This window comes from Schistocerca serialis, chromosome 8 (genome assembly GCF_023864345.2).
Source record: "Schistocerca serialis cubense isolate TAMUIC-IGC-003099 chromosome 8, iqSchSeri2.2, whole genome shotgun sequence".
NCBI classification, from domain to species: domain Eukaryota; kingdom Metazoa; phylum Arthropoda; class Insecta; order Orthoptera; family Acrididae; genus Schistocerca; species Schistocerca serialis.
The window spans coordinates 77,037,294-77,052,982 of NC_064645.1; the positions used below are offsets into that span (position 1 = coordinate 77,037,294).

A 15,689-nucleotide genomic window follows, 5' to 3' on the forward strand; every position below is an offset into this window, starting at 1 on the left:
TATTGCTAGAGTGTTTGGGATCCATACCAGGTCGAATTGAAGGAAGACATTAAGCAATTCAGAGGCGGGCTGCTAGATTTGTTACCAATAGGTTCAAACAGCACATAAGTGTTAGCGGAGATGCTTCGGGAACTCAAATGGGAATACCTGGAGGGAAGGCAATGTTCTTTTTGAGAAGTACTGTTGAGAAAATTTAGAGAAATGGCGTTTGAAGGTGACTGCCAAACAATTGTACTGCTGACAATATATATTGTACGTAAGGACCATGAAGGTAAGATTAGGCCTCATACAGAGGCATACAGTCGTTTTTCCCTCACTCCAATTGCGAGTAGAACAGGAACAGTAATGATAAATAGAGGTATAGCGTGTGTGAGGTGTGCTAGCATGTGTGTGTGAACGATGTGCATCTCTCTTTTACTGATGAAGGCTGTAGCCGAAAGCTTTATTTAAGTGCCTTTTAATTGTACCTGTCTACAAATTGTGTCTTCTTTACATTAAGTAGCTACCTGTCATTTCCTAAATTGTAGTTTATTAGTTAGTTAGTTTCATGTTCCATGGATCATTCGCAGAATAAATCCTAATGATGCAGAGCGAGTCATTTCACATTCACATTGCAAATTGATTTGTAAATGTTCTACATTTAGAACATAAAGTGTTGTTATTAAATGTACTGAAGTGAATTAGTAATTCCTGTCCAACACCTTTTACACATTATTGTAATAGACATTCTTCTTTGGAGTGAGAGTTGGCAAGGAGAAACTTTTTCAGCTTGTTTTCAAAGTTTGCTTTGCTATCTGTCAAGACATTTTATATCATTGAGTAAATGATCAAAAATTTTAGTTGCTGCATTGTGCACCCTTATTTGTGCGCGAGACAACCTTAATGTGTAGTAATGAATATAATTTTTATTCTGGTATTGTAATTATACTCCGTCTTTAGCTTAAAACACTGCTGCCACAGGGACTTAAATCAGTCAATATAATCAACCGTCACTCGGAATTCTAAGTCCAGCCATCTGCCTGATCTGGAAGCAATGTAGGATGCGGAAGTGTGTGGAGGAAGTTCTGTCATTCTTCGCAAGCCATTACAGAGGTGTCTCAGCTCGTGGTCTAGTGGTAAACATTGCGCTGTGTAGAGATAAGAGTCGTGAGTATGAGACTCCTCAAAGCCATAGTTTTTAAATCATTTTGGGTGTCTGCAAAAGTTATATCTGATGGAACCTCAAAGATAATTCACTTCACTGTCTAAACCCCCACTAATAGCAAAAACTTCCAGATATAATTCCGCCAATGGCTGCGTCAAGACCAGAACAAATCAGCAGCCACTAGTTACCAACTATACGCAACATGCCACCCACTGACCAGGCAAACCCGGCGCCATGACTGTTATGATCTATCATTTTCTTATTTGCACCTCTAGTATTTATCTTGCAGTTACATAGTAGGTTTTGTATGCTTGAAACTTACGAACATTGTTAAAGAGTTGTAAATAGAGTCACAAGTGGAAAAAGTTCTAACATTTGACACACAGCATTTGCTACTGGGGTGAAGGCAACAGAGGCACTTCAGAAACTGTGTGTGTGTGTGTGTGTGTGTGTGTGTGTGTGTGTGTTGGGGGGGGGGGGGGATCCTTTTGTGAAAACACGTTAGAAAAGGATGTTCCTGTTTAAAGACAGATAGATGATTTTCCACATTCAGGAAGTCCGAATAATAAACATATGTGATTAACGGCGACCATTTAAAAATTGTGTGACATTTGCATTTAATTGATGATGTTCAGAAGTCAGGAGTAGAAGTACTTTTTACTCCAATTCAAAGCAACAAAAGTCAAAGGGGTGGCGTGCCCGCATGTTCACGCATTGTATGAATAGATAACATTAAGATTTAGAAGACAAACAGTAATAATAATTGAATTAAATATCATTGTGAAGTATTTTGATGCCGTGGCGAGTTACAAACCTGTGTCCTGTATATAACATTAACTAAATTCTTTGAGATTGTGACTAGTCACAAGTGCAGCAATAAGCAATGTCCAATTTGTTTGATGGCTGACCGATCAGCACTGCAGCAGATGCTATGATACAAACAGAAAGACCCCATCTTGACTCTGAATACAGTGTGCACACAACACTGTGTGCATGTTTGTTGAGTAACCAGTGTGTAACTCTTTCCACAGATTTGATGGAGCAAGTGGAACCATTATCATGTTGTTAGTCATCAGAATGTTAACCAGTAATAGACTGTCCACTTGCCTTTGATTACAAGAAAACGTAAGATGTGGTGATACCAAAATTTACACCAAAAGGAGCTTGTCCGCCCTATGTAGTAGTACTCAAGTAAATAATTTTTTTCAGAATTATATAATGCATTTCCTCCTCGCATCTCATAGCACTTGTTTTGGTATGGAGCGAGAAAATAAAATTTTAGAATTTTGAAGCATAATAAGACATGACATTTCCTTTCATGCATTACCACCGCTTGCTGGTTCTTATTTAAAACTTGTGGACATCAGGTCATTTGGCAGAATGAGTCTTATGTTGTTTTACTAATTATGGTATGGGGAACATGCAGAAATGGAGAGTACCCTTTACAGCAGTGAAGATCTTTGCACATATGTGCATACAGCATTGACTGCCAGATGGTGCAACTTTCCACAGAATTCAGGTGACAGGTAACACAACTGTCAGAATGGTTCAGATATCATTCTGTAAGTCATCAGAAGATGGACTGAAAGTCAAAATAATCTACATCTACATGACTACTCTGCAATTCACATTTAAGTGCTTGGCAGAGGGTTCATCAAACCACAATCATACTATCTCTCTACCATTCCACTCCCGAACAGCATGCGGAAAAAACGAACACCTAAACCTTTCTGTTCGAGCTCTGATTTCTCTTATTTTATTTTGATGATCTTTCCTACCTATGTAGGTTGGGCTCAACAAAATATTTTCGCATTCGGAAGACAAAGTTGGTGACTGAAATTTCGTAAATCGATCTCACCGCGACGAAAAACGTCTTTGCTTTAATGACTTCCATCCCAATTCGTGTATCATATCTGCCACACTCTCTCCCTTATTACGTGATAATACAAAACGAGCTGCCCTTTTTGCACTCTTTCGATGTCCTCCGTCAATCCCACCTGGTAAGGATCCTACACCGCGCAGCAATATTCTAACAGAGGACGAACAAGTGTAGTGTAAGCTGTCTCTTTAGTGGACTTGTTACATCTTCTAAGTGTCCTGCCAATGAAACGCAACCTTTGGCTCGCCTTCCCCACAATATTATCTATGTGGTCTTTCCAACTGAAGTTGTTCGTAATTTTAACACCCAGATACTTAGTTGAATTGACAGCCTTGAGAATTATACTATTTATCGAGTAATCGAATTCCAACGGATTTCTTTTGGAACTCATGTGGATCACCTCACACTTTTCGTTATTTAGCGTCAACTGCCACCTGCCCACCATACAGCAATCTTTTCTAAATCGCTTTGCAACTGATACTGGTCTTCGGATGACCTTACTAGACGGTAAATTACAGCATCATCTGCGAACAACCTAAGAGAATTGCTCAGATTGTCACCCAGGTCATTTATATAGACCAGGAACAGCAGAGGTCCCAGGACGCTTCCCTTGGGAACACCTGATATCACTTCAGTTTTACTCGATGATTTGTCGCATTTTGAATCATATTCAACCCAAAAGGGAATACTGCTTAAGGTATTATAGTGTGTTGAAGTTATTAAAATTCAGTGATGCCCACACAAATATTCTGATAGCTGAAAGGACCTGTTAGTGCACAACTATCAGGAATGAATTAAAATCAAACTCCAAGAACTTGAGAAAACTGTTTTGTTTACCTCTTATTGTTATTTTGGGTCTCAGTCTTAGGCATTCTCATTCATAAAGCACTTTATGTTTGTTTTAGCAAAGCATCAGTAACAGTTATATTGTAACAACTGTATGATCAGGATGATGCAGGTGCTCAGTAAATGTGGTGATCTTACACTGTCAGTTACTTTGAATGACATTAGTGGTGAAGCAGTTTCTTATGCTTCTTATGAACAACTACTCTGATTAAGATCTACTTACTTCATCCTGTACACTGATGTATGGCTAGGAACACCTGCCCCGCTAGACAGCCTCTTGTTTCCCCTCAAGAACAAGCAGAGAACAGAATCAAAAACATTTGAAAGGAAACACTCATCAGTCTGCTCAGTCTAAGTAAGAAGCACATGTCTATCTCATTACCACCAAGCAGGCACAGTGTTCCTTCTTGTGGTAATTACATTAAATCTGCAGGTAAATCCTTAACAAATATTACCTTCTGCTATGCAGCTGAAATGAAAGTCACTACATGTTTCACATGTTATAGTTAGTTAGTAATAAACTCCCTGCAATCCTTCTTCCACTGTTCTGGAACATACTTACCGTTTGACTGTTTGACTATATGGGTGGTACACTCTGATTCACGTGTGTTTGAAATGAACTGACGACATCACAAAACAATGACTGTGGAAAGGATGCCATTAAAATGTTATTACACAGATAGAAAGACAAATGTTCTTCAAATCCCTAATATTGTCTGAAAACCAAATTGTATATAAAATGCCATCCAGAACACATTTGGCAACTCAGTGATAGTCAACGGACTTGCAGGACTGGAGCTGAATTATCCTACTGTCTTCACCAGATGTTTATGTGCAACTTTCATGAAATGATGTGTGCATAATAACCAACAGTGAGGTGGAAAATTGCATTTTTGACTGCAAGAAGGTTGTTTTATGAGTAAATTATGATGTCTCTTGTCATTTATGTTATGGGAAACCTTACTATTTTGATCTTTGCCTACATTATAGCAATGAGAAATGTTCATATTCTTGACGCCTTGCTATCTGTGACTAATTTAATTTTCAATGGCTTCGCCAGATGTTTACGTGTAACTTTGATCAAATGTTGCATGCATAATAAGCAACAATGAGGTGGAAAATTGAATTTTTGACTGCAAGAAGGTTATTTTACAAGTAAATTATGATGTCTCTTGTCATTTATCTTATGGGAAACCATACTGTTTTGATCTTTGCCTCCATTATAGCAATGATAAATGTTGTTCATATTTTTGACGCCTTGCTATCTGTGACCAGTTTAACTTTCAATGGCTTTTTGAGCCCACATTATCTGTCATTGCATGTGTTTGCCTGCACGGTAGCCTTTTCTGGTTGGAACTTTATTGTTCATAGCTTACGAAGTTTCCCTGTGCCTGTTAACATTTTGCAATCAATGCTGTGTTGTTGTCTCTTCATTTCTCTCTTTTTGGGACAGTTCCAATGACAGCAGTCTGAAAAAAGATATTTTCTAAGCCTATAGTTAGTGAAAAGATGTGTTGCTTACCCATAACATTCACAGTATAAACACTGTAGTTGCTCCAAAAATGTGAATCATGTCCGGTGATGAGCATTTTAGTTTTCAGTCTGCTTAAGACAGAAAAACACAAATAATTGTGACAGTTATTGTTGTATGATTTGTTTGCAGTTGGTATATGTCTAAGTATTATTAGTAACTATGGCTACTCCCTAAACCTAGTTACAGAAATGTGAATAAGATTCAGTGACACTTACTTTTGGTATTCCAACCCTCTGCACAACTTCTTTGAGGCAGACACTGTAGGTACTTCACAGCTGACTCAAGGAACACATTAGCTGGATTCTTCCTACTAGTAGTATAACTTAATCTTGGCAACAACGCAGAATATGTTTGGCAGCTCTGTGAGTGATGAGGTACTTCCTGTATGGCACAGAATTTCTCTGTTTAATTCCCTTGATATATTCGTATCATTTTTTGTTTAACCTGAGTGATTTACACATAAGGTGCGAAATAAGGTTATCAATTTATGGTTGTCCAAGAAAGTCATTCCCTGTAGAAATTGCAACTGATCTCATCTTTTGCATTGCAATTTAGCTGTTGCAGCCACAACTGGGGCAATAAGGTAGAGCCAAATACTGTATCTCTTCGCTGTCTCTGAGATAACATGGTCACCTGTGAAGTGAATGCTGCTTTGATTCACATTTCCAGTCTCATTGAAGGCCAGACTTTTATCACTTGTGTGACAGAGCTGTAGGCAGCCAGATTGAAAATCAATAAGGAACTCTTACTTATTTTATTTATGAACTGCCACATTTCTGTGCTATTTGAGATTGACACAGGACAGCAAGTAAACATGGACCATTTTGAAGCCCAGTGTGAATGTCATGTTACTAATTTGGGCCCATATAGATTCATTCCTGTTTCGGGAGCCTTATTTTTTATTACAACAGAATTTCAGTATATAGTTTTCATTCATATTACTACAGTGTATTATATGATAGCTTTTCTATTATTTTACATCAGAGAGAAATCAATCATCAAGAGACTCTTCTCTCACATTATGTAAAACAGCCTGACAATGCTCGTGTAGTTTATCAATTCCACACCTATAAAATTCTACTGGATCTGAGTCAATGGTTTCTTAAAACATGTTTGGAGTGCATTTTCATCCAGCAAGGTATTTTCTTATCAGTTTATTGATAAGGAGCGAGAATGGTGAACATTTGAAGGTATAAAAAGTGTGTGGGGGATGATTTTTAAAGTGAACTCCAGGGTAGTTTTGTTTGTGAAATCAGCAGAGTGAATCATGTTATAGTAGGACCACATGATGCAATTTTGTGGGTCGTTTCCCTTACACTGTAACAGAAAGGCATCTTAGTCATTGGCAACAAGCACTAGCTGCGATAGGCACACCTTTCAGGAGGGGTTAGTAGTGCTCAATGCCCTTTTTGAACCACTGGCAAAATATTGTGTTCAGATAGCCCTTTGCTCCACTCTGTGTGTGTGTGTGTGTGTGTGTGTGTGTGTGTGTGTGTGTGTGTGTTTTAAGGCTCAACCAATAATTTGTTCTTAAAAAGTTAACATAAAGGCATCATAACTCATCACCAATAACAATATTGCATTTTAAATTCCCCATGAGCAAACTGATGATGGTCAAGCAAAAATGCAGCAATGGTTATCCGTTTGGCTGTTTTTGCTCTGAATTGGAGGATGCAGTACCCCTATCTTATCCGTTTGGCTTTTTTTGCTCTGAATTGGAGGATGCAGTACCCCTATCTCCACCTTCTGAACCTTGCCTATTAAATGCAAGTGTCACTTGATGTTTAAATGATCAGTTCGTCAGATACAGCACTCATCGCACACACAATACAAAGGTTCCAAGCTGCTCCTGTTGCCTTCACCTCTGTATTAAATCCATAGCGAATAATATGTCTGGAATGTTAGAACTTTTTCCACTTCTGACTCTCTTTTAAAATTCTTTAGCAATGTTCATTAGTTTGGAGCATGCAATATCCAGTAGGTACCAGCAAGACAAATACGAGAAATGCAAATAAGAAAATGATTGTTTGTAATGCACTCAAACACTTTAAAAAATCTGGGGATATGGACTCTGCCTCTTACCCTTCATCCATGGTTCACAGGATATTGTGGGAGAAAGAGGCAAGATGAGATTTGCATAAATGGTCCTTTTGAAATCGGTGCTGATTTGTCGACAGAAGCTTTTCTGTTTCAAGGAGTCTTATTATATTAAAACTTACACACAGTCAAGAATTCTGTAGCATACCAGTGTTAAAGATGTGTGTCTGTAATTTTGTGGGTCCCTTCTTTTATCCTCCTTACATGCAAGGAGTCCCATGCACTTTCTTCCAGTCACTTGGGACTTCGCACTATGTGAGAGACGTGCAGTAAATGTGAGCCAAGTAAAGGGTCATTGCCATAGACTTGTCTCTGTAAAACCAAATTGTGATTCTGTCTGACCTGGGGACTTCCTTGTTTTTTAACTTTTTCAGTTGTTTCTTAACGCTAGAAATGCCTATTTCTATATCCTACATACAAGAGTCTGCATTAGGGTCGAATGATGGTCTGTCTGTATGATCCTCATAAATCAGTGATTTTTTTTAAATACGAAATTTAAAGCTGCAGTCTTCCTTTTGCTGTCTTCTATTGCTACAGTAGAATTTTTTCAGGTTCTCGGCAAGATCCTTCACTAAGGTATGGTGGTGGAAGTTTCATATGCTTTATGCATTGATGTTTTTATACACTCAAATATTTCTAACATTTGTCTGTCAACATTTCCAAGTCCTTTTTTGACCTGAGTGTTCAACAATCTCTGGATCCTTGACATTTTCTGAATTTTGTTACTAAATCACGGTAGGTCTTTTCCATTCTTAATCCAATTACTCATCACACATTTCTCCAGAGCGTGATTTACAGTTTGGTGGTTTTAATATTTATACTCACGTACTGAGAAAACATGCAATTTTATTGAGACACTACATAAAAGAGCTCTCAAGAATTTGTCATTCTTTGTATAGTTTGCTGTGCAAAAGTTACGAGAAATGTGACATCAGCACTTTAAAAAACTGTTACCAGAGGGGAGTTAATTGGAAGTATGTCGGACATCATATCTAGAACCATAGTTCTTTATTTGCAAAATAATAATATGAAAATTTCAGCCTGGAGAAAAAAACCAAAATCAGTTACAAATATTAATGAACTGCGGCCATCAGATTTACATTTTGAAACGGGCACAAGGACAGCATCAAATTGTACAACATTCCGTAAAGACTGTTGATTTTGTATTAATGTCCACATGAAATTTTCCTGTTCCTGAGAAAAAGTCGTTACATATCCAAAACTTTTATTAGGAAAATCTAAGCAATGATGATAATACAAAGAATAATGATGATGATGATTTATTTCATTTTGCAAAGATTAATAAATAAAATGGAAAAGACGTCAGTCATGGCCTATCCACGGGAATTATTCTGACTTATACTTAGTTTCAAGTGCTGAAACAGTGATCACAAAAATGTTACATGTAGTCTGTTCCTCATTAATGACATAACAGATAATTATAGTTCTGGTTCTCCCCATTAACCATATTTATAGGGTGTGTACGCTCTGGCAGAACCGGGAAATCTGGGAAAAACCCGGGAATTGTTTCATCCTAGTAATACCTGGGAATCTTTTAGGAGCCTGGAAATTTTTGATTATTTTGGTTTTCAATTAAATTTTTGTAATTATGACTGATAAGAACTATTACTCTAACAAAGAATTTTACTTTAGCCTGCTACCACACAATAATATTACAGGAGTAAAACACAAACAAGAAAATAACACCAAAATAAAACTTTAGTTGCAATACTTCCTAACAACAAGCTGCTTTCGATAAGCGTGACATCACAACTGTTTACATTTTTACCTGGCCGCAGGAAAATATTGCGAATGGTGGTCTGAGAAACGTTACTTTCAAAGTAAATTTCCTTTTATGCAAGATGAATTACATGTTGTAATGGAATGTGTGATGAATTTCTTAATTCATGGAATGTTTGACTCTTTCAAAACCTAATACTTTGAGGACCAGCCACTTAGAAAAATTTCAGGCCCAGAAGACCAACCGTTTATGCCATCATTTAAAATTTTACTGGTGTCAGATATATCTCAGAGGGTACCGGTAACGCAGGCTAAAAAAGACAATGCTTCATATTTGCTTTGGTTCTTTATAGATTACAAATTATGCAATAATGATGGCAAAAAGTATAATCCTTCAGAAAAAAAGTGGAAAGTGAGTTCTTGAGCAATTTCACACATAATCATCTTTTCTGTAGAAAAGTAAAAATGCTTAATGGAATATGTGTTCGATCAAGTAAGCCATGAAATGTTCTGTTCACACCAGTGCAATTTACTGTCACGCTTGTCAGGAATATTCAGCTGCTGTAATTTAAGCTGTGCTCGTAGGATCCTGCCTAACATGCTCAGAAAAAACAGCAAAAATTTTTTTTACAACCAGTGAAAGTTTAGCTTTTCTTGATGAAAAATATCATCTAGCTGTAATATTTTGAAAAGCAAGAATACATATTATCATGCCATATTTTCCCAAATTCGAAGTTCTCTGCCAGACCATTCAGAACACTACTATGCTCTCGGTTTCTGTATTGTAGCATTGGCATCACATTTCATATTTTGGCATTCTTTGTTTGGAAACTACTTTGAGGAATTTGTATTTATACTTTCATAATAACAAAATATGCAGTGTACATGTTGCCGCGCATTGAAGATCTTCCCAAAAGTGATGCATTTTGCTCGGAGATCTGAAAGCTCTGTGCCAGTGCATAAAATGTTTACCATTCAAAGGACTGATACAATTTAAAGATCTGAGGGAAAATATATTGTCACTTAACACAGAAAACACATACTTTCACCCTGGGGAGGAAAAAAATGCATTGTTACCCAGAAAAAAGTGTATTTTTAACACACACATCCAGGAAAAATCCAGTTCTGCCCCCCCTTCCCCACATATACACCCTGATTTATGAAATGTAGAGCATCAGTGAATAATTTAAAAATAGTTGTTCAGTGTCACTGCTTTCAAGCAAATGTGTCTAGTCTAATATTCTAATGTTACAAAACAGAGAAGAGCAAAGTTATGCATGCTAAGATATCGGCAAAATAGTTTATGAAACACAGACTCATGAAATTTCTGCTTGAAGAGAAATTTTCTTTTTTATTTACAGGCATTTGTTGCTGTGCAGAGTTACTTTAGGGAAGTCATTCCTCCAATTTAGTGCAATGAAAATGGCCCATGCACCACCTGGTCACCACTCTGTAATGGGACGACCCAGTGCTGGTGGTCTGACGTTTCCTGAGTACGTTGTGTACAGGGGAGAACAGGTAAGCACTACATTAAACAGTGGAAAATCCAGGATGGACTGTAACAATATTATGAAGAGGATAGTTGCCACCCATCATATTCTGGAGATGCCAAATCACTGATAGCCACAACAAAGACTGTCGGAAAGTGAGCTTTTGGCCAACAAGGCCTTTGTCAAATATAGACAAAACACACACACACACACACACACACACACACACACACACACACACACACATGACCACAGTCTCTGGCAGTTGAAGTGTCTGGGTTCGTGCACACGTGTGTGTGTGTGTGTGTGTGTGTGTGTGTGTGTGTGTGTGTGTTTTGTCTATTTTCGACAAAGGCTTTGTTGGCTGAAAGCTCGCTTTCTGACAATCTTTTTGTTGTGCCTGTCTGGAACTTGGCATCTCACTATATGTTGAGTAGCGACTATCTTTTTCAAAATATAAGTACTATATTGGATATTCTTACCTGTCAGACTGTTTCCAAGATCCTAATGTATGTTTTGTTACAGGCTTATCCGGAATATCTCATCACTTACCAAATTGTGAAACCAGAGGAGAGCCCAACAAGTGGAGAACTAGAGAGCAGATGATTGGTGACTCTGGCAGGCAGTGGGCCAGTTCCCACTCCCTCTGAGACAAGGCCCCAGGACTGTTGCTGCAATGGTGGCGAGCTGTTGCAGTTTGCCCTGCATTGCTTGCACTGGCTGTCTGTGGCACAGCCACCTAGCATATGCAAGACTGATGACTGGAATGACGCAGACCAGTGGCCCACTTAGTGTGCTGTTGATCATGCTACAGACATTCTTACAATCCCAGCAGTATTTCTCTAACATTGCCATTATTTAAAGGAAGGGGAAATTTATATTATGGTTGTTACCAAAAATATAAATTAAGGAACTGAGATACTAGTGTTATTATTTGTTTTAAAAGTCCTTTTGATATATTCCTTGTTCAAAATAGTGAGCTTTCAGATCACTATTGGTCACAGATAACAATACATGAGACTTGTACAGGATTTAGAAATCTAAAAGGAGGAAACAAATAGCAAATATATTTCTCATTTATGCTGGTTAGTTTAGTGATGTCCCAAGATTTAATTACTCACTCCATTAAGAGAGGGGTGTAGTATTTGTGTTTTATTTGTCACTCATGGTGAACACTGCAGTGGAAAACTATCAGCCACCATACATGCACAGAAATACTTAATGTGCAAGCCATAATTTAAAGGTCTCGCTACTTTTAGATTTAACAGAATGATGCAGTTGGCTGATACATCATGTGGTGCATTAAAACACACCTTATGTGCTCATCTCTTCTGTCCTGATTTCAACCAGGTATTGTTTTTTGTGCTAAATGTTAGCACAAGGCAATTAAACATAGGTCTCTGTTATATTTATCAGTAACCTTGCTGAACATGATGACATTCATCTCATGGCTGTGAAAATTGTGCAGTTCTATTAGCACCATGACAGCCAAAGACTGCCCATCAGCTTTAGTGAATGTGTGCACTCTGGAAGTAGTCCCCAGAGACAGTGCCTTGTATGTGAGTAAAGTGTAATGTCCTTTTGTATAAGAAGTTGATGAAGTGTATCATGAGATGTGCTTTCCTGAATGAATGCGAACAAGCAGAACAATACTGAATAAACGAATCCTCCAAAGGAACTGACTCGAATCAGAGCACAATGCCATCTTCCGAGTGTGTGAACTCCCCTACTGATATACCAGTATCAGGAACATTCCCATATAGCTCCCACATTTTTATGCTGTAATGTGATAAAAGTAAATGACTGTTCATGCCAAATCTTAATTAATGAATATTACGTATTGGAAATGGATCACGAATCAAGTGAACAGAAATTTCACCTCAAGAAGTGTCCCATGTCATGGTGTGGTATTGTTGATGCCTTTACAAAAGTAAAGCTGTCATCAGCTTGAATGTTTGTTTGCGCACTGGCACACTTAACTAGACATGCCATTATTGGAAGTGGTATGCTCTTGTCTTTCTCCAGCCTTTGAACTGACTTACTCAGCCAGTTGTATGGGACCTTACAGTTTGATTTGGCCTTCAAACCATGCTGCAACTTGGCATTTTTTCATGTTTGCAAATAATTGCTGGAAGTGAAATGAGAATCCTAGAATTGCCTGGGGAATGAACCCTGGACATTTGGATTGCTTTTCTGGCACTGAGCCAAGTTAACATCTTTATGTAGCTAAAATATTTGAGAACTTATATGACAGCACTGACAGAAGAGTCTGTAGCAATCTCTTAATATTTGTGCAGGATTCATAGACTCCCATCAAGTGTCTTTTTACATAGTTATGTTACTACTTGTGTTGCTGTTTTATATGTTCTTATATTATTGGATATAATAAAAATGTTTTCATGCCGAACCCTATATTTAAAGAAATGCAGTTTCTATCAAATAACTCATTGTGCTGTATGAGGTGTGTGTTGTCAGTCATGTTCCTTCCATTTTTCTGGTGTTAACCCGCTTTAGCAAATTGCATCATTTTGAATTGATATTGATTGTATTAAACTAATGATTTGCAACAGTGAACACAGCCGTATAAACCAGAGAGATACCTAATGCCAGTAATAAGAAAATTAAATTAGTAGCTACCTAGTAGATAAAGTTACCAGTGACACATTCCCAGTATAGTGCAGATGTGGTGAAATAACATTTAACATTAAAACACTTGACACAAAAAAATACGTAACACAAAATAATATTGCAGTCCCAATAAAAGATTTGTAATGTCATATTATTTTTCTTTTAAAATGACACAAAAGATTTTTTCCTTCTTAAACAATCTGCCAGGCTCTGCCCCTTTTTTCTCTTGTACTGAGAAGAAGGGGGAAAAAAAAGTTTGTGACTGTTTCTGTTACCACTTGGCTTTGGTTATTGATGGTACTTTTCCAAAAGCCAATAATATATAGATTTTTAGTGTCTAGTATGTACCTATAAGAGTAATCTCCAGCAGAAAATCGAACTGCTGTACTGTAATAACATTTGATGAAGTCGAAACTGCAATGTTCTTACAGTATTTGTAGCCCCTGGTCTTTGTGTTCAGTGTTCAACACACAAAATCTTTCAGACTCAACAGATTTTTCCCCCCTCCAATTAACCTGCTAGTTATTTGACTACTTAGTTAGTAGACCAATCCATTTTCTGAATTCTATGTATGAACTTCTCGGGAGAAATTGACATACATTCTGGATTTTAAATATACTTTTTCATGCAAGCGGATTCCGGCAGATGACTGCTGTTGGGATGTATGCTGACAATGGCCACCTCTGATCGCACAGTTAATATCACACCTGTTGTGAAATGCTGAAGTGGCTGAGAGTAGATATGAAATACAGAGAGGTGAGAAAATTAGTACAAAGTACTGTTCATCATTATAATGTTGGACTGCATTCGGCGCACACTTAGACCATCTCCAAAACTCCAGCAGTGGAATGACTATCCCCCTCTAATTTCAGACAGCTGTTTGAGTATTCAAAATAACAACATGCAAAATGATGTCTTCCCTGTGATGCAAAAATACTTGAACAGAAATTCATTAAATAAATTACAATAAAAAATAGCCATATTGGTGCAATAAGTGTTTGACAAATTGGTGCTTATGTACATTAGTAGCTGGGTTTCTACATTTGTGTAAATAAAAGGATTTTCATTCGCATTCTGTTGCTGCTTCTTTCTTCCCTCTAAAGTTACCTTAATAATATACAACATGCATAAATTAGCTGTTGGCATGAGAAAACACCTCGCGTGCGCGCCCGCGCAACACACACACACACACACACACACACACACATACAAATGCACTATATATATCTAAAAACAAAGATGATGAGACTTACCAAACAAAAGCGCTGGCAGGTCGATAGACACACAAACATACACACAAAATTCTAGCTTCGTCAGGAAAGAGGGAAGGAGAGGGAAAGACGAAAGGATGTGGGTTTTGAGGGAGAGGGTAAGGAGTCATTCCAATCCCGGGAGCGGAAAGACTTACCTTATGGGGAAAAAAGGACGGGTATACACTCGCGCGCGCGCGCGCGCGCGCGCACACACACACACACACACACACACACACACACACACACACACACACACACATATCCATCCGCACATACACAGACACAAGCAGACATTTGTAAAGACAAAGAGTTTGGGCAGAGATGTCAGTCGAGGCGGAAGTAAAGAGGCAAAGACGTTGTTGAAAGACAGGTGTGAGCGGCGGCAACTTGAAATTAGCGGAGGTTGAGGCCTGGCGGATAACGAGAAGAGAGGATATACTGAAGGGCAAGTTCCCATCTCCAGAGTTCTGACAGGTTGGTGTTAGTGGGAAGTATCCAGATAACCCGGACGGTGTAACACTGTGCCAAGATGTGCTGGCCGTGCACCAAGGCATGTTTAGCCACAGGGTGATCCTCATTACCAACAAACACTGTCTGCCTGTGTCCATTCATACGAATGGACAGTTTGTTGCTGGTCATTCCCACATAGAAAGCTTCACAGTGTAGGCAGGTTAGTTGGTAAATCACGTGGGTGCTTTCACACGTGGCTCTGCCTTTGATCGTGTACACCTTCCGGGTTACAGGACTGGAGTAGGTGATGGTGGGAGGGTGCATGGGACAGGTTTTACACTGGGGGCGGTTACAAGGGTAGGAGCCAGAGGGTAGGGAAGGTGGTTTGGGGATTTCATAGGGATGAACTAAGAGGTTACGAAGGTTAGGTGGACGGCGGAAAGACACTCTTGGTGGAGTGGGGAGGATTTCATGAAGGATGGATCTCATTTCAGGGTGGGATTTGAGGAAGTCGTATCCCTGCTGGAGAGCCACATTCAGAGTCTGATCCAGTCCCCGAAAGTATCCTGTCACAAGTGGGGCACTTTTGTCGTTCTTCTGTGGGAGGTTCTGGGTTTGAGGGGATGAG

The 15,689-nt window shown here is 38.5% G+C and overlaps 1 protein-coding gene across 2 annotated transcripts in view; it reads left to right on the plus strand.

Moving 5' to 3' along the window:
* LOC126416028 (poly [ADP-ribose] polymerase tankyrase) overlaps positions 1-14,430 on the plus strand; it is a 301,772-nt gene extending 287,342 nt beyond the window's left edge. For both annotated transcript variants that reach the window (XM_050083481.1, XM_050083482.1), the window contains exons 18-19: positions 10,602-10,758; positions 11,256-14,430. In XM_050083481.1, the coding sequence (XP_049939438.1) occupies positions 10,602-10,758; positions 11,256-11,336 (238 nt within the window). In that variant the 3' untranslated portion in view covers positions 11,337-14,430. The remainder of the gene's footprint in view (positions 1-10,601; positions 10,759-11,255) is intronic.
* The last annotated feature ends 1,259 nt before the right edge of the window (positions 14,431-15,689 follow it).